At 40.4% G+C, this 27,081-nt stretch overlaps 2 protein-coding genes across 29 annotated transcripts in view; both read right to left on the bottom strand.

Annotated features, from left to right (window-relative positions):
* Nucleotides 1-27,081, bottom strand: part of LOC103697104 (serine/threonine-protein kinase ATM-like) — a 74,021-nt gene that overhangs the window by 4,603 nt on the left and 42,337 nt on the right. For 7 of the 28 annotated variants that reach the window (XM_089928588.1, XM_089928585.1, XM_089928595.1 and 4 more), the window contains 6 exons: nt 9,119-9,989; nt 6,734-8,927; nt 6,598-6,650; nt 6,359-6,462; nt 3,275-3,373; nt 348-530 (listed from right to left, as the gene is read on the bottom strand). In XM_089928588.1, coding sequence (XP_089784714.1) covers nt 9,632-9,989 — 358 coding nt within the window. In that variant the 3' untranslated portion in view covers nt 348-530; nt 3,275-3,373; nt 6,359-6,462; ... (1 more) ...; nt 6,734-8,927; nt 9,119-9,631. The other 21 variants (XM_089928590.1, XM_089928591.1, XM_089928587.1 and 18 more) reach the window with 19 other exon arrangements.
* LOC148714488 (serine/threonine-protein kinase ATM-like) lies at nt 6,355-8,122 on the bottom strand. The gene is made up of 7 exons (XM_088717217.1): nt 8,008-8,122; nt 7,627-7,785; nt 7,329-7,524; nt 7,014-7,116; nt 6,734-6,873; nt 6,575-6,650; nt 6,355-6,462 (listed from the first exon to the last, which is right to left on the bottom strand). The coding sequence occupies exons 1-7, from the start codon at nt 8,120-8,122 to the stop codon at nt 6,355-6,357; spliced, it is 897 nt and encodes a 298-aa protein (XP_088573343.1).

The raw sequence follows: 27,081 nt of genomic DNA, 5'->3' as shown, positions 1-27,081 counted from the left end.
AAGGATGCCCTTAAAGTTTCAAATGGACACAAAGGAGAGTTGGAAAGCCACCAGTTGAATGCCAAATAAGTGTGTCCATTTAGAAAGATTGGAACCAAAGAAAGAATAACCATAGCTGAATGTAGACCTTCCAAAATTCACTTTCATTTGAATATCTAAAAAGGGTCTGACTCTGTAAGGTGATCAATGGTCAAATAAGTAATTCAATAAAAACTTCTCAAAGGACATGTTAGTTATCGTTAACCAATGGCCAAGAGACTAAAGAAAGTGATATCACTATAAAAGACTCAATGGTCAAATGCTTCAGAAAATTTCGAAGTAAATTAAAAAGTTTAAGCAGGAGCTACCCAAGATGGGAATCAGGTGCCGCTGTAATGGCCAAGAAGGTATTTGAGAACGATAACAGCTCTATCCAGATCTATATTCCCCATATCTTAGATTAAAGATCATTCGCCTTATCACCAGAATTCACAACTCACTCTCAACCAACAAGAGGTGCCTCTTTCCAGCCTCGACAATGTTGAATGATCCTTCAGTAAAAGAAAGATGGTTACATTTAATGGTCAGAATATTATCTTAAGCTTACATACACTGTTTACTTGTCCACTTCAAAGACTCATAATATACCATTTTCCCTGTGAGATGACAGGGATTAGTTTGGAAATCACAAGCAAAACAATCTATAGTAGGCAAGACAGGGACCTCTCATTCAATTCCAACATTTTCAAGGGCATGCTTTTTTCTATTAATTAAAGATAGGGATCTAGTCCAAATTTCTCTTTTATCAGCACTTCAGAGAGCAATATTCACATTTTAAACATGCTATTTGGATGTAACATGATAAACTACCTAAAGGCCCTTAAAAGCAATGTTCACATTTTCAATGCCATTTTACTCAGCAGCAGGCACCACCATTTCACTAAACGAATACTAATTATTGTTACTTCACTAATCAAAACCATTGTTTATCCATTATCAAGAAAATTTACAGCAATATAAGACCTTGCACAAATCAAAAATATACTAGCAAACCATACTACTTTATTGACTAAGTCAACTATTTAACAACCCAAAATGAATTAAAAAATGCAAGAGCAGTTATAACAGATACAAGAAAGAAAGAGCTTGAAAAAACAATAGGCACATAATTTATACTTCATACAATTTCTATTACATACAATCAGGTTATATGGCAAATGCCCCAAAGTGCACAAACCATGCAAATATTTTAAGTCACGTACACCTTTACTTTGTTAAAACTACTCTTGTTTTATTTGTAAATCACTTGCAGGCAACCGGTTTTTCAGAAATTTTATTCCAGAGGCGGTTAATGTTTGGACAGTGTCAGTACATGGAGGTCTCATTACAAATGCTGGATGGCTAAGCTGAGGTTTATTACCTTCTGCCATCCTTCTGTGTTACTCTGGATGCCCTTCATTGGTTTTTAGCCCTTTTTTAATGGTGGCAGGTGTTGATATAAGTATGCAATGATGCTATGCATGTCTGTGTGTTCAAGAATCATTTGCATCCTTGCATTGTCAGATAACAGTTCTATTATCTATACAATCTACTGTTATGCTTAAGAAGTTTCGCAATTTTCCCATATTATTCATTTTAATTTGGCAGAAGAATATCTGATATCATTAGTAGGGTGACATGAGCTTCTGGTGATAAAAATATCAACATACGATTGTTCTCAACAGATCCGTAGTCTGTTTAACTTTGCTTTGTGTTCATGGCCTGTACTTATAGTGAAAGCTATTAAGCATTCTTTCCGTGTTTGATCTGAAATTGAATGAGAACCATGAACGGTCGAAAAGTACTGCGAAGTACAAAGGAGAAAAAGCCTTGGTTCAAACCATCCGGTGAGTTTAAAATGTCTATTACTATTTCTTCAAAAAAAATAATAATAATAACTCGACCCGACCGGGACCCGACCCGAATGACCCATTGGGGTCGGGCATCGACCGGACCTGAATTTCAACCGGGTCAGGTCTGGGTCCAAAATTAGGATCCGAACAAGAAACTATATCGGATAAGGGTCACTCAGGACCCGACCCGACTCATTTGTAGCCCTAATTTCTCATAAAGATAAATCTACAACCTTCATATCGAAATCTAGCAACTGAAATAATTTAATCATTATATGCAGATGATTGAGAGAAGAAGCTTATCTATATAGGTTGGGATCGGGTTATACACGGACCTGACCTGACCTGACTTGAATGATCTGTTAGGTCAAAAATTTTAGTCACGAGCTTGACCTAGCCGACCCGATCTTCTAATGGGTTATGTCTGAGTCCAACATTAAGACCCAAACAAGAAATCAAGTCGGGTCGAGGTCACTCATGACCCGATACGATCCGACCCGACCTAACCCATTGGCATCCCTACGTTGGATGGCCATTCTAAGGATACATATTTCATACGCCCATCCACAAACTCTAAATCAACCAAAAAAAAGGAGAGAGAGAATAAAGAGAAACAACGAAATAACTCCAAGGAAATTAACACCTCAGGTAGGAACCCTAGGGTTATTTATAAGTAGTACAATAATAATTTTTTCCTTTTCTTCCCCCTTTCCATATGCCATCGTCCAATCTTATTATAACTCTAAATAAAATAACAAAAAGGAAAGTTAACTATTTAAATAACGAAATGAAAAGTTCACCATAGGAAAGTACACCCTAACTGAATATAACCACTAAATAATTGGCATCCAACCAAAGGCTCGAACCCACGACCACAATATTAAAAGCCTTGGATGCCTGATCAAGGCTCAAAATAAATTGCAATAAGAGCATTTAATCAGGCCTTGAGACACTCTATATGTGCAAACACCATAACCAGAGTCACCAATCTCACAACAAGTAGTTCAGCAGACTTGGTGATAAACACCATGTCTAAAATCCATATGCCTTACATTCTTCATATAACTTATCTCGTAAGTCCCGTCAATAAGTGAATTCAGATGAATCTGCAGCAACATGTAAAGAGTGTACCCCACTATTTCATATTTTTCGAAACTAGTTAATATTTAGAAAATGTTGCTTCATCGGCATGGTTCCTTGAAAGGACCTACCTTTGTTGCCATCTCATATTTATATTACTTAAATTTGTAATTATATAAACCAACTAGGTGTGAGAGTTTTCTTTCAATTAATAATGCTTGTCAATTTGAACAACTTCACTAGCAAAAGAATAGGCCAAATATGATGAATGTGAAAATACCAATGCACTAAAGTTAATTAAATCCCTCCGAATATCAAAATACCTTCTTAAACTTTCACGAGTGCCTTCAAACCAATAAATTAAGAGAGACTTGTCTCCACGAATCCCATAGTTATGGATAAGAAAAGAAAAGGCACCATTCCTGCAGCAAAGAAGGGAATTTTGAAGGACTTAATACAGATACAAGACATGTATAGTGAACATACCCTCAAGTCCATGCCAAATTGTATATATTTGTATCAAAATACGGGTGCTGATTATTGTTACTTCACTAAACGAGTACTAATTATTGTTACTTCACTAATCAAAACAATTGTTTATCCATTATCAAAAAAATTTACAGCAATATAAGACCTTGCACAAATCAAAAATATATTAGTAAACTATTCTACTTTATTGACTAAGTCAACTATTTAACAACCCAAAATGAATAAAAAAATGCAAGAGCAGTTATAACAGATACAAGAAAGAAAGAGCTTGAAAAAACAATAGGCACATAATTTATACTTCATACAATTTCTATCACATAGAATCAGGTTATATGGCAAATGCCCCAAAGTGCACAAACCATGTATATATTTTAAGTCACGTACACCTTTATATACCTAGACATATGATAAGGTCCAACTAACACCATATCTAGGCTTCCTAATTATGCAAGCCTTTTGTGACCAGTTTTTATTTGAATTAATAACTCAATAAGACTCGCTTAGAAAACAAGCGAAGCTTGAATTGCCAAAATAGCATATATTTGGACCATACAGCCTAATATCAAAAGATACATTTTTTATAAATTTTAAATCGGTTGATATTTAATAAGAACTATGTATTGTTTGAATGTACTTATTAAATATTTTTTATGGTGAAAATCCATCTGAGTCATTTGATATGAATATTGCAGTTGAAATGTTTATTCACTTCTCAAATGTTAATATTTCTCATAAAGATAAATCTACAACCTTCATATCGAAATCTAGCAACTGAAATAATTTAACCATTATATGCAGATGGCTGAGAGAAGAAGCTTATCTATACGTACATAATATTGCATGCACATAAGCAAAGACCCAACTCTAGATGCTCTCTCAGCTCTTAACCATTGACCCAGGTGACAAGCCCCCTAAACCAGAAGTCAACTCTTGAGACACAGCACCATCCTGCCCAACTGTCATCGCTCTTCTTTTGTCCTTCCTTTGCTCCTCCCCCAGACCCTATGCTTCAAGCCACCGGAAACTTCAATCAACACTAAAAAAGCAGACAAACAATATCTTGAACCAGCACACAACCCAGTCCCACAACAACACAACTTACAAGTATTTCAATATCAAGTTCAATACTTCTCCCTTCTGTTTTTGTTCTAATTTGTTCTACTTTCAGAGGACAAGAAATCAGAGTTTTGTGCCATAAGTTACAATTTTAATAAGGGACTCTTTATAGAATTCAAAAAGAATCAGTGTCACAATTATATAGCATAAATACATATTAATTTAAATAGGGTTTTTTTGCATGGATACACTTCTAAATATCGAATTTTGCATGAATACCTTTTCAAAATTAATATTTGTATGTATCCCCTCGTAAAACTCTGTTATTGTACAAATGCCCGTAATATAACAGTTGTTCTAACGGTGTTAAAGAAAAATCAAATCTATAATAATTAAAAATAATTACGCTATTGTCTCTGTCTTCTTTTTCTGCTATAGGAATTGCGATCTATTTGCATGTCTACCCATTAAAGGTATTTTAGTCATTTTAATTTGAAACCGTTATTTTTTTAATGTCGTTAGATAGCATGGGTACATATGCAAAAACAAAAGTAAAAAAGGATAGAATGGCAAAACAAGTGTTTTATGAGGGTATACATGCAAATATCAATTTTGGAAGGGTATGCATGCAAAATCCGATATTTAGGAGGGTATTCATGCAAAAAACCCATTTAAATAACTTCTTGCTATGCTCCACATTTTTTTGTTGTCATCAACAAGACAATAGAATGAAATTCCATTTGAATGTTATTTGAACACAAAATTGAACAGATACAACTGGCAATGAGTCAGATCAGGTGATGATCTACATCTAGTCTGAATCCTAATCCAGCGTGACCTTTTTTTTAAGAACAAAATCAGGATGTGACCATGAAAGGGTGGCCAAAAAGTGAATCCAGCTCCACATTCAATACAATCTCAGGGAGCACACAAGAACTTTATACAGAGGGTTACGCAAACTGCAATACAAGAACCACTTTGTTTCTTGGCTTTTGCCAGAATCTTTAAAAAAAAAATTAATTCTCAATAATATTAGTATCCTATTACCCAGTCATTTTTTACCTAAATCTTTTATGCACATTTCCATTTACTAATATGCAAAAAATCTACTTAGATTACTAATTCTGAGACCTTAAAATTATGTTTACATTATATTTTCCACTCTTTTTATCTTAATCAAAAAGCTAATGATATTCTTTGTTGTCATAGTTTTGCTTTTATTTGTTTTCATTTGATAATATATCAACTGTGATTCTTTATGTGTTTGTTGTCATATTGAAGCAATAATTGAAATAATGATCGCCTATTAAATTAAAGAGAAATTTGATATAATACTTATGAAGAACAATTTTCAGCATCCAAGTCCCATATCTCTTCTCACTTTCTTATAAGAGCCCACACATAATATTAGGCTCCAATCAAATGGTTCATATTGAAACAACTAACATAAATCTTACGTATTCTAACATATAGTACTAATAGAATTCCAATCAAGTACTGTATCAATTAAATAAAGTTTGCATAATATTTGCTTCATATTTTACATGGAAAAATAAATATAATTGGTGGATTTGATTCAATATTTGATGTAGGAATTTTTAGTGTTGTTGGATCCAAATTTACATTCATATCCTACAATCTGCAAAATAAATACATTTAAGTTTAGATCCTTGCAGCATCCAATATATCGACAATCGTGGATGAGCAATGTTGGCATCTTAATGACTAATCATACTATAAAATAAGGAAACCTTTTAATTTTTCATGGCACTCACAATAACACAAAACTTAAAATATCATTATATATGAAGTAATGATTTTCAGTAAAAAAAGCTATATAAGATGTGACATTAGTTTCTCACCAAAGCCATGAGCCTTTCATGATTCCATCCTTAATGCAAGCATCAGGATTCTCCATTTTCAGCCACTTCTCATGATATGATGTCTTTGTAGTGTTTTTACAAGCCTGAATAATAATAACTCTTTAGCATGAGCAAATTCACTAATATGATTGACCAACAAATTCAGAAGAACTGCGCACACTACACATTTGAAGTCAAGATCTGATTAAAAAAAACTGTAGCAGCAAGCAACATCAAACCTTGTTGAGTGCTTCCCAGAGTTCCAACCTTATCATCTCTAGACATATCACTCCTAGATATCAATGCAATATCAGCAAATACATATACAGCCGAAAAGGTTTCAAGATCATCCATCAAGAAGAAATTAAGACTCACCACAGGAAACCAGTACCAGTATTAGTGCTTTGGTCTAATTCCTTGAAAATAACATCAAGAAGTTGTTCCATAAGCACACTTCGTTCTGACATAGTCCTGATGAACTTTAGTTGTACCGTTGCATAAAGAATGAATGAGTTCTACAATGAAAAAATATTCATGAATAGAGGAATATCTCATTATAGTTAGACCAAAAACAAAAGAGCTTATCCATGCAGGAACCTTTAACCCTCGATCACGAGTTACTAGGAAGCCAATAACGAAACATATACTGTTGTACAGCACAATGAATTTCCATGGCTTGATATCCAAGATTTGGGCCATCATTTAGCAAATAGGTATTAATGCATTCCATTAGCTTGTGTGAGAACTTACCCTCATCCCTAGCAAAGTTCCACAAATGAAAGGCATTATATAAATTTGCAATCCTTTTTCTCATCCTTCAAAAAGCTACAGTACCTTACTCATAAGGAAGCACGGAAACAATAAATACAACTCTTGAAAGCCATCTCCTCTTAATTCTTCATAAATGATGCAGCTTCTGAATGTAACAAGATCGTATGCATGCCTCATAAACCAATCACACAATGCTTACCTAATCTGTGAAAATATTTCAATAAACCCCTTAACAGGATCCTCCCAGATGTTATCCGGAAAATCACCTAATGGGTTTTCCAGGAGGGCATGAAGAGACAAGATATAGCGGAAGGCTTCCTCTTTGGAGCTAGAATGACTATTAGATTTCATGTCGATGGACAGTCCTACGTAATTTATGACTAGATCTACTAGACCTGCTTGCAGAAAAATAAACACACTAGTAGCATCACGTAAATGGCATACAGAACGTATCAATCTGAGAGACACATGAGAATGAATTTAAAAGACAAACTCACTGCAATAAACTGGCCTCCTCATTTGATAGCGGTAATCTTCAACAGTTAGAAGATGGCGTAGGATGCTGCTGTATTCTGACTGAAAGCTAGGAGCATCTTTTATAACATCCCATACATGATTAAATAGATGTTTAACAACAGAAAATAGGAGTTTTTTTCCTACAAAATTTTGATTTTAAAGACATGAAAATCTAGACAAAAGAAAATTGCTACAGTAAAAAATTAAGGTCCTGCAAATCTGAAAAATTAAGGTCCATCAAAGTACATCACTGTCTACTGCTTACATTCGGTCCAAACCAAACAAAATTTTGATGTAGTTTAAAGACATGAAAATTAAGAACCATAAGGTTCATCGCAACTACATCACTACCTGCTGCTTACTTTCAGTCAAAACCTTGACACGAAAATTTTGACACTCGCTACAACAGTTGGGATCAAGATTGAGGCGGTTACTTGTCAATTCATTGGTTAATGATCCCCTTGTGTCTTCTGACATGGTGGTTAAGGTGGGATAGTGGTGGTTCCAGTGATCCTTTGTCAATCATTTCAGCATTGATAGCCTGGTGTCCGTTGAGATGGTGGTTATAGTGGTCATTCAGCAATTCTTGGAGATTGTAGTTGTGGTGACCATCAGGTACCGATCACTGTTTATCATAAGAACCTTTATAATGGAGTTTCCTTTCAAAACTGCCTACATGGTACATTGGCTTTGAGAGGCATAGAATCTCCTACTAAAACTGGAAGAGAACGAGTGACTAGCTAATGACTTATGTCCTGAAGAAGCAACCTGTGTAGGTCTAAAAGTACGTGTACTATGATATACTGACAATTCTATTCCAATTAATCCACATATGTCAGCTACAGTGGCTCCTGATCATGGAATTATCCATATTACTAAGTTGGAAGATGCATACAGCAATCCAATTACATAAAAGTTGACCTGCTGGAACATATTTTGCCATAATTCTTTTCCTAGTACACAACTAAAAATGCAAGATAGCATTAGAGGAGGGTGGTGGTGGTGAGAGGAGGGAACAAAGGTAATTTATGGAACTAACTCATGATCCGGAAACAATATTAGCAGCAACAAACAAAGGAAGAAGTTTCATGACCAGTATAACAAATATACACATGTCGCGTCAATCTTTTACTGACCTGATAGCTCCTGATCCTCAGCACATTGGATGGCAGTGTGAAGAGTCTTTGCCAGTATTAGTTTTTTCTGTGGACGTTTCTTGCTCATGGAGATCTCCAATCAATGCACTTCGTCAGCAATATAATGAGAAAAGGCCATGTATCAGCTGCAAAACAATAAAAAGAAGCAAGATTATGCACCCTTCTTCCCCATGACACATTCAAGAAACAGTGGATTACAACCAAGAAAATCTCAGCTGCAGGAACAATAAAAAGGAGATCAGACACCCTTCTTTCCCAAGACTCAGTCCAAGAAAACATCCAATTGTTATCAAAAACCACAAGAACCTCAGCTCACCATGAGGGATCTCATTGGGCTTGATCCTGATGGTGTTCTCACCGAGTAGCCTACAGAAACTGATCGATCTCTCGTCCTCCAGTCAGCTATTCAACAGCTTGATCCCTTCTTGGAAACCATCGAAGAATGAGAAAATTGCAATCAAGAATAAATCAAGAACCCGGAAAAGGATAAGGAAAGAAAAAAGGAGCACAAGAAGAAGCCATTAGGTTGAGGGTTTGGGCAAGCAATTGCAGAGCTCACGTCGCGGCCCATGGCCTTGTCGGAGGAGATCTTGGAGATGATCTCTTGGACGTCTCTCGAGGCCGCCATGATCCCGCAGTGACAGAGCTATCAAATGCTCTCCTTCTAAGAGGATGAGGGCAATGGAAGCGAGGGGGGTTAGGGTTTCATTTATAGGGTTTGAAGGAAGGAGGGATGGCTTCCAGAGAACGGACGCGGAGGAGGAGAAGCAGCGGGAAGATGGGGAGGGCTTTGGAAGGAAGAAGGTTTTGAGAAGGAGGGGATAGAAATTTATAGGAGGGGGTTTGGACAAAGGGGCCGCTCTCCTTCTAGGAGGATGGGGGCAATGGAAGCGAGGGGAATTAGGGTTTCATTTATAGTGTTCGAAGGAAAGAGGGATGGCTTCGAATGAAAGGAGGCGGAGGAGAAGAAGCGGGAAGACGGGGAGGGGAGGGCTTTGGAAGGAAGAATGGTTTGACAAAGAGGGGACGGGGATTTATAGGAGGGGGGTTGCACCAAGGGGTGCCTTTCGGAAGGCGAATGGAGCGAGCGCATGCGGGTCAGGATGTGTCTTATGCCCGAAATACGAGCAAGAGTACGTTTCAGGTAAATATGGCAAACAGTATACCAATTTGAGATGCAGTTGAACCTGTAGCAAATAAAGCTTCAATTAGAGAAACTTATGGTAGTAGAACTTTTAAAAATAGATTCTTCAAAAGTAGAACTTTCTAAAAAAGAGTTTTTATAAAAGAACTGTTTATTATTTGATAACTGCATTTCTAAAGTATTGTGCCACTTTAATATGTGTTTGGTAAAAAAGCTGAGAAAGTACTTTTGGTATGACAAAATGACCATAAAAAATATTGCATAGTATTATACAACAGAATATAGTAAAATATAATATGTATAATTACATAAATATAAAATATAGTATAATATTATTGTAATGTAATATAATATTATTATAATATAGTAATATAATATTGTATACTATAGCATAATAATTTAATATAATATTAAATTATTTAACATAACATATCAATGTATGATGATATAATATAATATAATATTATATTTATAGTATAATACAATAATAAAGATATAAAATATTATAATTATTAGCGTAAATTAATTTTCTATAATATAACAAATTTTCTAGCTAGGTAATAAAATTGGTTAAACAATTATTAAAGGAGCATTTTGTGTAATTATTTTTATTTTATCACATATATTTTGGTTAAGAAACAACTTTCTGACCGGGCCTAAAAGTATTTTTTCGGAAAGCTCCAAAATAAAGCTTCTCCCCAAAAGTTGCTTTTAGCTTTCTGGAAAAGCTAAAATAGTTTTCTAAAATGTTTACCAAACACATCTATTTTATCTAAAAGTACTTTTGGAGGGCCAGCAAGTCTCCAAAAGCTCTCCCAAATGGGGCCTAAGGCCCTGACTTCAATGACCAATAGAAAATGTGACATGGCACGTCGTTTGCTCATCAGTGCAAACAATAATGAAAATATCCCACAATAGTACGAAGCCTCATACAAGGGTAACAGATAGCCAAAAGTAGTCAAAACTTTCATGTATTAAAATATTTGTAGTACAACCTTTAAGGCTGATACAAAATACAGAACTTCTATACTGTTTATGTATACAAAAGTATGTATGTTTCACCCAAAAATAAAGAAGCCTCGTTGCAAAAGAAAAATACGTCGGATGACGATCACTGGTGAGCATCTGAAAGAAAATGTAAATAAACGGGTATAAGCTACACGGCTCAGTAAGTAATCCTGCAAAATCTTATCGGATCAACTAAAATGCTAAACATGTTTAAACAGGGTTTGAGAAGCTGACATGTATATTATCTAACAATTTATCATGACAAAATATTTATGCTGAGTAAACAAATCAGTATTTTATGTCAACAAGAATTTTCATGGAATATACATATGAAAACCGTACCCCCGGCATGCCGTGGTTCATACTCTCGGATGCTACTGCGAAGTCGTTATCGGCCACTGGCGAGGCCAGCTCAGTTTTTTATCAGCCACTGGTGGGGGCCGGCTCGGTCATTCTCGGCCGCTGACAAGGCTGGCTCAGTTGCATTCGATCAGTAGCATCTTTGAGCCCATTAATAGTACCTCTTGGATGCTAGGGCGAATTCATTAACGGTCACTAGCGAGGCCAACTCAGTTTTTTCTCAGCCACTGGCGGGGCCGACTCAGTCATTCTCGGCCACTGGCAAGGCCGGCTCAGTTTCATTCAGCCCATAGCATCAAGAGCCCATAGTACCTCTCGCAAGCAGTACACATAGCAAGATGCAATTTACTAAAATAATTTGCATGCATGATTACTTTAAAATCAGTATAAACATGATGCATGCATAACCATAAATTATGAAATCAGGCATTTTACTTACTTTTCATAATATGCCATACATGAAGTATGTATATGAATAATACCTCGAAAAATCTTAATAAACATGATGCTTGCATGATTCATATTCAACATGATGAGGACAAATAATTTATACTTGTTAATTCATGTAAGAAGGCATAAACATAACATGATCCATAAAAGATTAAGGCAAGTTACTTTTCATAACATATCATACATGAAGCATATACCTGAATAATACTTAGGAAATATTAATAAACATGACATGATCCATAATAGGATTAGGACAGGTTACTTACCGAAATTCGTTATCCAATTTCTTAAGTCCAGGTGACAAATCTTTGATTCCTAAAACCACATTATAAGAATCACATTATCCTCTATTTGTTATAGAATTTAGTTCATCTCACCATGGACTTGCTTGGATCCCAACCAAGGATCTTAGCCCAATTTAATTTATCCAATTTGAAACCTTTGGGATTCAATTAAAGCCAATTTGGGTCCACATGGATTAATTGAGCTTTTAATAAGAGGGTTGGGCCTGATTTATGACTAAGTCCAGCCTCTTCTAGCTAATTAGGCCTTCTGTCAATTTAATTTGGCTTGAACTGGGTCTGATTTAAAATTAATTGGGCCCGCTGAAATTACTATAGCATGAATGGGGTTCAGACCCAGCTCAATTGGGTCCAAATTTAATCCAATTTGCTCCATTAGGTTCATTTAGGCTCAATTAGGTTCAGACTCGACGCCATTTGGGCTTAATTTAACCCATTTCATTCAATTGGGCTCGGTTCAGTTTTTTATTGGGTTTACCAAACCCATTTTAAGCTGTTTGGGCCTAACGGGTTTCAGACCCGAACCCGGATCCGACCCGTTAGGCAGACCCGTTTAAGGGTCTTCTCGGCTCTTCCAGAGGCTTCGGCCTCTTCGTCTCCCGCTCCCTTCTCTCTCCTCCGGTCTCTCCCTCTCTCTCGTTTCCTCCGAAACCCTCGCCACTCCGGCCGAAACCCCCAGCCTCCTCCGGTCCCCTTCCTCTTTCCTTGCCGCCTTCCGGCTCCTCTCTTTCCTCTCGCAGGCGACCGAGGAGACGAGGCTTCCCGATCCACCGACCGAGGCGGAGCTTCCCCTCGGGGCGGCAGCGGTGGGCGGAAGGCCGGCCCTTCCGTCCGGAGAAGAGAGCCGGAAGGTGGGGTTGAGGCCGGATCTCCTCCGGAAGGTCCTCACCTGCTCCAACCACGGCAAGGTAAGGCCGCAGTCCGAGGATGAAGCCTCAAAGGTCCGGTAATTTTTTTTTGTTCTTCTGCTTCCGTTTCCCCTCTTCTCTTTTTCTTTTTTTAAAAAAAATAGCACCACCACCTCTTCACCGGAGAAGAGGTGGGTGCTCGGCTGGGGCTGGCGGCCCTGTGGCCGCGTCTGTTGCCGACTCGGCCAGACCCAGCGGCCCGTGGCCACCCCTGAGCCCTAGGGTAGCTGCAGCCGGGTCTGCGGTGCCCTATCACCCGCAGGCCGAGTCCAGTTGGGCTCGGCCCGGGTGGACGTCGGGCCTGGGCCGTTCTCAGGCCGGCCCACGGCCTGTGGGTCCGGCCTGTGGCCCTTCTCCCGTCTCCCCTCGTGCCGGTCTTCTCCCCTGTGCCGATCTCCCCTCTGTTTCATTGTTGAAACAGAGAGGATAACACCCCACAGAGGGGTTTCTCCACCCCTTTTCTTACTTAAAACCTTATTCACAGTGGCCTTTACCTTGCTTTGGCCGGTTGCAGTCGGGCAGTATCACCTTCACGAAATCCCTCCTCCCTCTCCTTGGACTTCAGGGTTCTTTTGGCCTCCAGCTCGAAGGTCTGGCTCTCTGGTGCAGTATTCCAGAGGGTTAGAGGTTAAGAGGGTATAGTAACAGTGGGTTAGCAAGCTTAAGGGTTATATAGTGTGGATTAGGATTTGACCCCTTGGAGAGGTGGCATCCTCTCTTTCACCCTTGCTCCGGGAGCCACTAGCTGCCCCCCCTCAGGCTAGCTCAATGCTCCTTTAACCGAGGGTGAAGAGGCGGCAGACTCCTGTTTTGCATGGTTAAGGCCTTCTCTCCGATAGCCAGCTAGGGTCCTGTCCTTTCAACCCTTAGGCGGAAGATGGCAGCCCTCCATGGGCTGCTCTCCATGGGCCAGTATGGCCCACTAACCACCTGGCCCAAATACTCTCCAACTGGGCGCTAAAAGTATTGGGCCCGGTCTGTATTGGGCCCGGACATTACAGAGTCGACTCTAATACATCATGAGTTGATCCCAACCAAACTCAAGTCGAATAGAACATAAAGGAATATCCTGATGCCATACCTCTTTGAATTGTACACGAGCAAGTCCTATGCAAGCTCCAACACAGTAGGCACATTCTTTATGTTGATCATGGGAAAGAGCTACATAGATATACATGTTCTAATAAAGAACACAAGAAAACAAAACACAGACCAACTTGGTGCTTTCTGAAGTAGTCAATAACCTCCTCTATATGTTATGTCTTTGCTGATTTTCATCAATGCGCTCTCTGACTGTGGTGATGTCAAAGGCAGCATGACAATAAGCACATAACATGGAGGTTTGTGAAGCTAAATTGGATTAAGAGCCAAGTACCTTGGAATAGGATCGGCCTTGTGCAAAAGCCTTCATATCTAGTCTTTAGAGCTAAATTGCTACACCTTCCCCCACAACCCAACCACACTCCCACTCCATGCAGACACACACAAAAAAAATAATAATAACCACAGTCCCTCGAGGGTGTTTTATATATATATATATATAGGCAATCTATATATATATATATGTAAACTACATATAGTTACTAGGGCCTGTATCTTTTCTAGGCAATAGCATGTAATTTTTCTCAAAGTTTATTCTTCTCATTAAATAATAACCCCTCCTAGACATTTTCTTCCCTCCTGTATCTTTCCTTCATTTTAATGTTTTACTGAATCAATAATTATGGAGATTTTGACCTTGAAATTTCGTCTAGTTACATTGTTCTAATCAAGAGAGAGGAGTTGACATAAGTGAATAAATCATGAGCTGAGCATGGAATATCCTTGCTATAACCCCTCCCCCTCCCATTCTCTTCCCGCGGTTCTTATGGGTCCTGCAGAAGACTAAAATATTTTCACCTAAAATATAAACATATCAAAAATATAGGCACAAGAAAGAATCTGACCATACATTCCTATAACAGTTTGTGCAATCCTTGGAGCTAGCAAAGCCCTGTATCTTCTGAGCACTAGGATTAGATTCACATGAAGAGCCTTGTTCAATAAATTCTTGGGTTGCTCTTTTCCAGCACTTTCTAAAGCCTGAAAATGTGGAATCGAGTTTTCTTTGCTTACTGAGACATTATTTTAGAACTTATAGTGAGAGAATAATACTAAGATATATTCAACTAGACCTTTGGATCAATCTGGTGAGGGACCAGTTGCTGCATGTCTATCCACAAATTGTACAGAACTTCTCTCCGCCATTCTTCAAGTTTTTACACGGTACAGTTTTGAATGATTTTTATTGATCAGCAATCCATACTGCTTAAGGCTTGGAAATATCCACCTTTTTTTTTGCAGATTCTGCTACAATAATCTATTTTCTTCATTTAGCTCCAATTTCTTTTCCTCGTACTTTACTAATCATTCCTTGGTGAGATTTTTTGGGGATGATTAAGATCAGGACAAATCTAATAAATTTGGACTAGACTTTCCATCAAGTTATTTGATGTCCAATATTAGATTGTTAAATTTGCTTTGCTGTTTAGATTTATTTTTGCAGAATGTCTAGCTGTAGAATTCTTTCATTATTTGGTATAGGATTTAGGGTTTAGAGTTTAGTATTTAGGGTTTTAGGATTTAGGATTTAGGGATTAGGGTTTAGGGTTAAGGGGTTAGGAGTTTAGGGTTTAAGATTTAAGGGTTAAGGTTTAGGAATTAGGGTTTCAGATTTAGGGTTTAGGGTTTCGGATTTAGGGTTTTGAATTTTGGTTTTCGGGTTTCGGGTTAGGGTTTTAGGGTTCAGGGTTTGGGTTTTAGATTTTAGGAGTTTAGGGTTTAGGGTTTTAGGGTTCAGGGTTTGGGTTTTTGGGATTTGGGGTTTCGGGTTTCGAATTTCAGGTTTCAGGTAGATATATATATATATACGTACATGGATACATGTAGGTATACATATATATATATATATCCATACACTAGTATAGACCCATATATTGTATACCGGTATATGCTATACCGATATAGGTTATACCAGTATATTGTATACCGGTATATAGTATACCAATATAGGCTATACCTGTATATTGTATACCGGTATATGCTATACCATACTATAATATATTGGTATATGCTATACTATACTATACTATACCCATATATACTATACTAGTACATACTATACTATATTAATACATACTATACTATACTAATACTTACTATACTAGTACGTACTATACTATACTATACTATACTATGTCGATATATACTATACCATACTATACTACAATGGAATATACTATACTATACAAGTATATACTATATTATACTAGTATACACTATCATACTAAACTAGTATATACTATACTATACTAGTATATACTATAGTATTTTGTATATACTATACTATAGTAGCATATACTGTACTATACTATAGTAGCATATATTGTACTATAGTATTTTTAGGATGGAATCGGGTTGTACACGGACCCGACCTAAGCCAACTCGAATAATCTGTTGGGTCAAAAACTTTAGTCGCGGACCTGACCGAGCCGACCCGATCTTCTAATGGGCTAGGTTTGAGTCTAACATTAAAAGCCAACCAAGAAATCGGGTCGGGTCGAGGTCACTGATGATCCGATCCAATCCGACCAGCCCTATTTGCATCCCTACTTTGGATGGCCATTCTAAGGATACAGATCTCATACGCCCCTCCACAAACTCCGAACCAACCAAAAAAGAGGAAAGAGAGAATAAAGAGAAACAACAAAATAATTCCAAGAAAATTAACACCCTAGATAGGAACCCTAAGGGTATTTATAAGTAGTACAATAAGAATCCTTTCCTTTTCTTCCCCCTTTCCATATGCCACAGTCCAATTTTATTATAACTCTAACTAAAATAACAAAAAAGAAAGTTGACTATTAAAATAACAAAATAAAAAGTTCACCATAGGAAAGTACACCCTAACTGAATATAAAAAACCATGTGATGCAGGACAACCTACCCATGCAACCTAATATAATTTCAGATCTCAGCAACTTTTCATAAAAGTAACTTAAAATCTAAGTGTTTCTGATTTTTACTTCGGTTTTTTTGAGTTAAGGTATGAAATCAATCAAGATAAGAAAATAGGTTGCAAACAAGTTTTACGGTTGTTCTAACCTTAAGGTAAATTGATCATTGAACATTGAGAAATGTCCCGTTGGTAGGGTGTGCTAATTTAATAAACAAAAGATTCAATGGTTAGTAGGACGGGTTTGAAAGTAAAGGATTTTATGTTCTGAATTTTGACAGCAAAGTAAGTATGCAAGAATATGGCTATCATGCAAGAGAACTAGAACATAATTAAATAAACAAGCCCAAGAGAAGTAGAAATCTATCACCTGTCATGAAGCAGACGACCAGAATCGTTCGCTTGTGGATTCTCAAGCGATAAAGAAGATGATGGACGCAACGCAGAAAATCAGCAAGGACTGATTGCTGAATCTGGATAGTAAGATGATGCCGTGAAGGAGCGTAAGGGCCATGGTTGCTGTTGGGACGTGGTTGAATGAAGGCTTTGCTGGTGAAGGTTCAGATCTGAAGGCGATGAAGAAGAGGACCACGTGTGATGGGTGGGATGTGCGTCTCGGCTGGCCCAGACATGGGTCGTGCCTGGACCTAGATGCATGTCCCGTGCGTCCGCGTCCTGTGCTTGCGAAGATCTGAACTAGGTAAGGCTGTGGTGCGCTGCTAGCAAGGATCCCTCTTTTGGGTGGCTTCACAACAGGAAATAAGAGGGGCAAGGCGTGATGAAGTGGGAGTCCTTGTTGACCATGGAATCCTTAATGGAATAGGATCACGCTTGAAGGTGTAGGGGCGGTGGCATGCACTAGGAGAAATCCTTGTTGGACGAGGATTTCTTGTTGATGGAGGTGCCTTGGTGAGGAAGAAGATCCGTGGAGAAGAAGATCCGTTGAAGGAAAGAACCAGAATAAAGGAAGAGGTCATGGAGACACAAGAGAAAGAAGAAGAGGGAGAAGAAGCTCATGCCCAACATGATGAAGAGAGGAAGAGAAATCGGCCAAGCCAAGGGTTCTTTTTTTTTTCATTGAATGTCCTAATTCATAAGAGGGGTGACCTTTATATAGGCTTTACATCAAGTCAATTGACTACATACCAAAATTGGGCCCTTGAACATTGGACCTTACATCACATCAATTAAACACTTACTAACATTGGACCATTAAACCAATTGATCCCACCCAAAATTGGACTTTTACAATTAGGCCTTACATTGATCCATTTGATCTAATCACTTGACTCAACAACTAACTAAATCGACTAAAACAATAACAAAATCAACTAATAATGCAATAAAGTAAAAATGACGCAGACTCGAGTGGACCCAATCCGGGGCCCGACTCAAACTGATGGCTCAAGATCATCTCCTAGCCACAATGACGTCAATACCTGGTGCGAACGCGAGCGAGTGGCTCTGATGGCTCTATCATTTGAATGAATGGCTCTGATGTCCCCATCAACGCCTCCTAGATGGAAAAAACTTGACCCTGTTGAGTGCAGGTCTGGCCGGCAGTCGTACTGCTCCAGAAGGTCAGGGTCAAGGCGCTGCAACTTGGCTCTCGAAATCCATGTCACGTCAGAGTCTGGTCAACCTTTCCACTGAAAAAGGTAACGTTGGTAGCCACCTTTCCTGGTTGACATAACCTGCTCATCTAAAATATGTTCTATTTGTTGATGGCGGACCACTGCAGGAAGAAGAGAGAAAGAGGAAGAAGGAAAGGAAAAAGAAAAAAAAGGTTATAGAGACGCAGGAAGAAGAGAATAGGAGGAAGAAAAAGAAGCAGCAGAAAGAAGGCTAGGATTTTTTATTCAATCATTCAATTCCTTTGACCAAGTCAACCAAATAACAACTAACCAAACTTGGACCCTTCAATTAATTGACAAAGTCAATTAATTGATTACATACCAAAATCGATCCAATCACTCGATCTAATTACATGACTCAATTGACTTGATTAATAACAAAACAACTGACCAAATTGACTTGACAAAAATAAATGCAAATAATGCAATAAAATAAAAGTGACTTAGACTCAAATGGACCCAATCTGGGGGCCCTGATGTCAAACTCTGGTGTCGCATGAGTGAATGGCTGTGATGGCTCCATCATCTGAAGAAATGGCTCTGATGTACCATCATTTGTTCTTTGTGTGCATGAAATTTTGGAGGTAGCGACTCAACAACAGGTAATAGGTCAGGATAATAGGTCAGGATTATCATCAGGGGAAGATGTATCAACAAAGGAGTCGGAAGGAATAACTGCTATCTTTTTATAGAAAATTAAATCTTCAATATTAAATGTCGCACTAATCCCATAGTCATCAAAAAGATCCATAGCATATGCATTCGAACTAATTTTCTTTAGGACTTTGAACGGACCCACACTACGAGCTTGCAGTTTCTTAAACGTTCCCGAAGGTAGTCGTTCAGGCCTAATTCCTACTATGACAATCTCCTACACTTAGCTCTAGATAATGTTTGTGCGAATCAGCAAGAAATTTATATTTTAAGTTATTAGAGTGAATACATTTGCTGATTTCTTGATGCAATGAATGTGCACACTCAGACACTCTATGCTGATGAGATATGAGGAGTCTATAGTCTGCCTAGGTTTGTAACCATGCACCACTTCAAATGGGCTCATGCCTATGGACTTGTTGACCAAACTATTATATGCAAACTCAGCTGTTGGTAACATTAAATCTCAGGTTCTAGCATGTTCACCTACCAGACATCTTAATAGGTTTCCAAGGCTACGATTACAACTTCAATCTGGCCATCGATTTGAGGATGGTAGGCAGAGGAAAATTTCAGTTTGGTGCCCATCATATGCCAAAGAGTTTTTCAAAAGTAACTCATGAATTTAACATTCCTATCAGATACAATAGATTTAGGAAGGCCATGGAGTCTAACGACTTCATCAAAATAAAGTTTGGCAATTCTATAGGCATCGGAAGTCTTAGAACAGCAGAGAAAATGAGCCATTTTTGAAAAATGGTCCACAACCACAAAAATGGAATCGTGCCTGGTGGAAGTACGAGGAAATCCTAACACGAAATTTATACTGACATTTTGCCATGGACACTCGAGAACAGAGAGTGGAGTGTACAAACCAGCGTTCTGTTTACGTTGTTTAGCTAGATGATAGGTACGATACTGGCTGACAATTTTAGCCACGTCTCTCTTGAGACTCGGCCAGAAGAAATGACTCTCCACTATTTCAATGGTTTTGTCTCGCCCAAAATGTCCGAAAAGTCCTCCAGCGTGCATTTTCCATACTAAGAAATCTCTCACTGAGGTTCAAGGGATATACAATTGGTTGGACCGAAAGAGAATCATTTTGCAAAAAGAAATCGTCCTGCTCTCGATCCCCTTCATCATGCAAGGTCAGGTATATTTTTCTAAAGTCAGGACAAAAGATAGTGTTCCCTGATCCTTCCAAAGCCTATCACTTTAGTGTTCATCACAGATAGGAGGAAGATCTGTCGATTGAGCGCAACAGCAGCTTTGTTTTCAAACCCAGCCTTATGCTTGGAGAAACTCGACCCATCGGTCATGTCTATGGTTCAGTTTTTTTTGGGAGTTGAGATATTTTAAAGCATCGTGGTCTGATATAAGACAAACTCTTGCGGTAGCACTCCAATGTCGCAAGGCTTGACTACCGCATAGCATTTTTTGTCATAGGTGGAGTAACATAACCTACTGTCGTTTAATTTTTCACTGAAGAATGCGACAGGTAACCTTCTTGGCTTAATACGCCACCTATACCAACTCCAGAGGCGTCACATGCAACCTCGAACACCTTCGTGAAATCAGGGAGGCGCAAGACAGGAGCTTCTGTCATCCTTTTCTTAATTTTGTTAAATGCTTGGGACACAGATTTTGCCCAGATAAAGTCTTCTTTCTTCATGCAATCTGTGATAGAAAACATTATCGAACTAAAACTCCTAATGAAATGGCAGTAAAAAGTGGCCAAACTATGAAAACTACGTACTTCCGTTAAAGACTTGGGCTCGGGCCAATCTACTATCGCGCTTACCTTCTCAGGATCAGCAGAGACACCCTTAGAAGACACAATGAATCCTAAAAAAGTGACATGATCTGCCAGAAAGGCACACTTCTTGGGATTTGCAAAGAAGCTTTCTTTTCTAAGGACATTGCAAACTTGCCTTAGATGCGTGAGATGGAGCTCCTGAGTTCGACTGTATATGAGGATGTCGTCAAAGTATACGACAACAAATTTGTTCAGAAAAGGTCTAAATATCTAAAGTCATCACCCTCATAAAAATACTGGGAGTGTTGGTTGAGCCGAACGACATGACTAACCATTCATAGAGTCCATCTTTCGTCTTGAAGGCAGTTTTTCATTCATCCTCAAGACGAATCCAAATCTGGTGGTACCCACTCTTCAGATCGATCTTGAAAAAGATCGTGGCGCCAAATATAGAATCTAAGAGGTCGTCCAGCCTAAAGATGGAAAAGCGATACTTAACCGTAATTTTGTTAATGGCAGGGCTATCAACGCACATCCTCCAAGAACCATCTTTCTTGTGGGTGAGGAGCGCAGGCACGATACAGAGACTTAGGCTCTCACGAATATACCCTCTTGCGAGGAGTTCGTCAACTTGATGCTTCAGCTTGGCGTGCTCATTTGGGTTGAACCTATGATGAGGAAGGTTGGGCATGGATGCTCCGAAAACTAGATCAATTGCATGCTGGATATCATGCATCAGAGAAAGTATATCCGAAAGATCATCAGGGAAGACAGAATGAAACTCCTCTAGAAAGGGAGCTACAACAGGAAAATTCTCGAGGTTGGACTCCACATTGATAACTTTGGCCATAAGTGCAAACACAGGTGACACAGGTGACTGACTCTCGATGTCTTTCACTACCTCTTTCGAAGTAATGATGTGAAATGGTTTGTTTTTACTAAGGTCAATATTCTTCTTTACAGAGGCAGACTCTCAAGGAGGCATTGGGTTCAGTCTAATTTTCCGATTCTAAAAAATAAAACTACACGAGTTCGAACGTCCATAAAGTGTAATGTCCATAGCGTATAGCAAAGGTCTTCCTAAGATGATTTGACCTACATCCATCGGAATGCTCACACCAAATTTCATCTTTATAAGAAAGAAATTGAATAGGGACAAGATACCTTTCCGACACAGAGATGGATGTACTATCCACACGCGACTTTGTACGGGTGGGGATGGGGCGCAGACTTCAAACCGAGGCGGGAGACAACTTCGGAAGCGATGGCGTTGATGCAACTCCCGCCATCGAAAAGAATTTTGCAAGTTTTTCCATTGATCTTAACAAGACTGTAGAATAGGAAGGTTCGACGCCAATCTTGTTCGATCTTAGTCTGGGCGAGGGTGCACCTAAACACATGAAGCCTAGGATCTTGGTTGTTTGGGTCATTGGTTTCCCCTTGTGAATCATTCTGGACAAAGTCTAATTCGGTTGGTTCATTTTCAAAGTCCTCTACATAATCCTCGATGTTTGGCTTATAGACTTCTTCGACATATTCGGCCTCTTAGTTTGCAGCTTTTGGTTCATTAATCGTTAACCAGATAGGTCTTAGCGGAACATTAGGATGTTGTGGCCAAAGTTTTGACACCTAAAACATTGGGTTTGGTTCCTGCAAGGAGGACTAGGACCTAATAATCCTTTTTCCTTATCAATTGATGGGTTTGAGAAAGGCATCGGGGACGCTCTAGTTAGTGCTTGGATAGGGTCGGGCTGATGAGAAGAATTAGGAAGCGGCATGGGTTGTAAAAGATAATTTTGGGTAGGTCGGGCTCCTGAGGGCATTGGTCGAGGGTCGAAACGCCTCACCACAGGTGTCTTCAAGAAACTATCTACATCTTGAGCCAACTGGTATGCTTGGCTAAGTGTGGTAATCTCTCATAGGATGAGTTCTTTCTGAATCTCCTCGCGAAGTCCTGCTCAAAACCTAGAAAGGGTGACAGTCTCCTCTTCTACCACACCGCACCTCATATGAAACTCCTCGAATCGTGCGATGTAATCAGCGATAGTTGACGTCCTTTGAGTTAGTTTCTACCATCTATCCGTAAGGCGTTGTCGGTAAGAAAATGGCAGATACTTTTCATTCAATTTCTCTTTCATATCCTCCCATGTGTTGATACAAGAAAGCCTTTAGGTCTCACGCATATGTTCAATATTATACCAGTACCAGTGAGCTTGGCCAATAAGCTTCATCTTGGCAAATCGTACCTTCCTATCATCGATCATTTCATACCACTCAAAGTAGTTGTCTATGCCCACTCTCTAATCGAGATACACGCTTGGTTCGAGTTGACCAGCAAAGATAGGGGCCTCTATTCTTACGGTACGCATTAGCCTTTCATCAAAATCGCGTTGGTGATTAGGAGGTGGTTGGTTCCTAGGGAGATGGGGAATGACCATAGGTGGTGCGGTCAAACCAATTTCAGATTGGGCTGCAACGGGGGTTGGCGGTTCCGGGGTCCTAATGTTTCGCATTAGCTAACAAACCTCTTGTTTAAATTCATCATTTTCAACTCGCATGGCAGCGAACTGATCCATGAGAAATTTCAGACAGAATCTATGGTAGCTAAGGGGATTTTAGGATGAGAGGCTTGATACTCTTTACCGCTACGGGTTGGCATGCAATGACAACACTATGTATGATGATGTGAGATGCAATGTCAATAATGGAACCATAGCAAACCTAGGCTCTGATACCAAATATGATGCAGGACAACCTACCCATGCAATCTAATATAATTTCAGATCTCAGCAACTTTTCATAGAAGTAACTTAAAATCTAAGTGTTGCTGATTTTTACTCCCGTTTTTTTGAGTTAAGGTATGAAATCAATCAAGATAAGAAAATAGGTTGCGAACAAGTTTTACGGTTATTCTAACGTTAAGTATATTGATCATTAAACGTTGAGAAACGTCTCATTGCTAGGGTGTGCTAATTTAATAAACAAAAAATTCAATGGTTGATAAGACGGGTTTGAAAGTGGAGGAATTTATGTTCTAAATTTTGACTGCAACGTAAGTTTGCAAGAATATAGCTATCATGCAAGAAAACTTGAATATAATTAAATAAACAAGTCCAAGAGAAGTAGAAACCTCACCTGTCGTGAAACAGACAACCAGAATCGTTTGCTTGTGAATTTTCAAGCGATGAAGAAGATGATGGACGCCATGCAGAATATCAGCAGGGGCTGATTGCTGAATCTGGATGGAAGATGATGCCATGAAGGAGAGTAAGGGTCGTGGTTGCCGCTGGGACACGGTTGAATGAAGGCTCAACTGGTGAAGGTTCAGATCTAAAGGCGACGAGAAAGAGGACCATGTGTGATGGGTGGGATGCGCGTCCCAGCTGGCCGGGATGCGGGTCGTGGCTGGACCTGGATGCGTGTCCCGTGCGTCCGCATTCTGTGCTTGCGAAGATCTGAACTTGGTAAGGCTGTGGTGCGCTGCTAGTAAGGATCCCTCTTTTGGGTGGGTTCACGATAAGAAATAAGAGGGGGAAGGCGTGATGAAGTGGGAGTCTTTATTGACCAAGGAATCCTTAATGGAATAGGATCACACTTGAAGGTGTAGGGGCGGCAGCATGCACTAGGAGAAATCCTTGTTGGACGAGGATTTCTTGTTAATGGAGGCGCCTTGGTGAGGAAGAAGATCCACTGAAGATGAAGATCCATGGAGAAGAAGATCCGCTGAAGGAAAGAACCAGAATAGAAGAAGAGGTTACGCAAACGCAAGAGAAAGAAGAGGGAGAAGAAGCTCATGCCCAACGTGAGGAAGAGAAGTCGGCCAAGCCACGGGTTTTTTTTCCTTTCATTGAATGCCCTAATTCTTTATGGCTCAAACTGATGGGGACATCGAGCCGTTCTTTCAGATGACTGAGCCATCAGAGCCATTCGCTCGCATTCGCACTAGGGATTGATATCATTATGGCTAGAAGATGATCCTGAGGCACCAGTTTGAGTCAGGGTCCATTTATTGCATTATTAGTTGCTTTTGTCATTGCTTGAGTCGATTTGGTTAGTTGTTGAGTCAAGTGATTAAATCAATTGATCAATGTAATACCTAATTATAAAGATCCAATTTTGGGTGTGATCAGTTGGTTTAATGGTCCTTGTTAGTAAGTGCTTAATTGATGTGATGTAAGGTCCAATTTATAAGGGCCCAAGTTTGGTATATAGTCAACTGATTGGCCTAAAGTAAGGCCTATATAAAGGCCACCCCTCTGAAAAATTAAGGCATTGAAGAATTGAATAATAATTAGCCTCCATTTCTTCTTCCTCCTCTTTTCTTCTTCCTCTTCCTTCCCTATTCTCCTGCAGTGGTCCTCCATCAGCTTGGTATCAGAGCCGGCCGACTTTGCCTCTGTTGCTAAAGCTCCGAAATCCAGTTTATGGACGGGCCATCCCCGATTCTTTTTCCCCGCCTACCGCACGAGATTGTTGTTGGAACCATCGCACCGCGGACGCTGGATCGTGTTGAAGGCCATCGCGAGTGCACGTTGCAAAGAGAGAGATAAATTTTATTTTTCTTTTCTCTCTCATCTCTCGGTCCTCACACGAGGGAAAAGAGGGGAAAAGCCCCTCATCAGTTTCCAAAGGGGAAAAACTCCTAACCGGTTTCTCCTCCACCCGTCACCGCGCCCGTGCCCGCCACCGCCTCTGCCACGCAGCACCGCCTCACCATCGGCTCGCCACCGAAGGTCGCCGCAACCCCACGGAAGCCCGCCGCCCTAGTGTCAACCGCGTCGCACCTGGCTTGACAAAGGAAGCCCTCGGCCGCACCCTGTTGCCACCGTCTGTGGCCGAATCCGAAAGAACACCGTCGCCCCTCTCCGTCACTACCTCTTCCCCTTTTCCGCCGCCACAGCCCTCCCCCACAGCCACCGCCGCGAGGATCGGCACGCCCTCCTGAACCCATCGGAAGGTTGAAGATTTGATTAACGGGAAAGTACTGAATCCGTTAACCCACAACCCGGTAGTCCGGATCCGAAAAAAAAGAAGTCCGCACGTGACTTGCACGTGCTTAGCCTCACGCAGGCGCACGTGCTAGTTCGCACGTGACCGCACGTGCCGTCTCGAAAAAAAGGGGGGCTCTGCACGTGACCGCACGTGCCGACTAAAAAAAAGGGAAAAAGTACATGTTCATCTTCCTCTCCGCGACTACCCGCTGCCTACATCTTCGCCGCACCGCTGAGGCCTCCGCCGCTTCCACCACGATGCCTCCCCGCCGAACACCGCCCGAGCCGTCGCCGCCTGAGCTCTACCGCTCAAGCCATCGCCGCCCTTGAAGCGCCGCTCCTCCCGGTCGCCTCTGCCTCCTCTTCCTTACCGCCGCCCTTCGCTGCCTCCGCGCCACTGGCCGCCATCGCCGCTGCAACGCTCTCTGCCCCCTCTTCCTTACGGCCGCCCGAGACACCGCTTCACTGCCTCACCGCGCCGCCCATTCCTTCCCCGCTCCCGCCCTGCCGGCCACCGCCGTCGCCGTCCTGCCGCGCTCCACCTCCTCTTCCTAATCGCCGCCCGCTGCTCTCCCTTCCGCTGAGCACCACCATCCCTCCGCCTCCTTCCCTCTTTCACCCCCCTTTTTTTTCTCACTGGCCCACTTCTTCATTAAGCCCGCCCCTTTTTCCCCCCTCCCACCATGGTCTTCCTCAAGCCCCCCTTCACACCCCCACCTGTTTGGGCCTTCTCAAGCCTCCTAACCTACAGCCCTTCTAGGCCCAGCCGCACCAGCCCGCTCACCCTTTCTTCAATGCAAGACCCAGCAGGCCCTCTTCTTCAACAGACCCACAATCCGCCCCTCTTTTCAAGTCCACAACCCATCATGTCGTCTCCACACCGGCCCAATCAGCACTCCCTCCACGGCTTCATCCTCCCGTCGTTCATCCCTCCTTGGTGTCCATCTCAACCGTGCATCAGTTCGAATTCAGCAATCAGCCCCACTGATTCTTCTGTGTTGTGTCCATCATCTTCTTCAATGCTTGAGAATCCACGAGCGAAGGATTCTGGTCGTCTGCTTCCCGACAGGTAATAGGT

This window comes from Phoenix dactylifera, chromosome 2 (genome assembly GCF_051530095.1).
Source record: "Phoenix dactylifera cultivar Ajwa chromosome 2, Ajwa_hap1_PhDact_Kaust_v1.1, whole genome shotgun sequence".
NCBI classification, from domain to species: Eukaryota; Viridiplantae; Streptophyta; class Magnoliopsida; order Arecales; family Arecaceae; genus Phoenix; species Phoenix dactylifera.
This window is presented reverse-complemented; position numbering and strand designations above follow the sequence as displayed.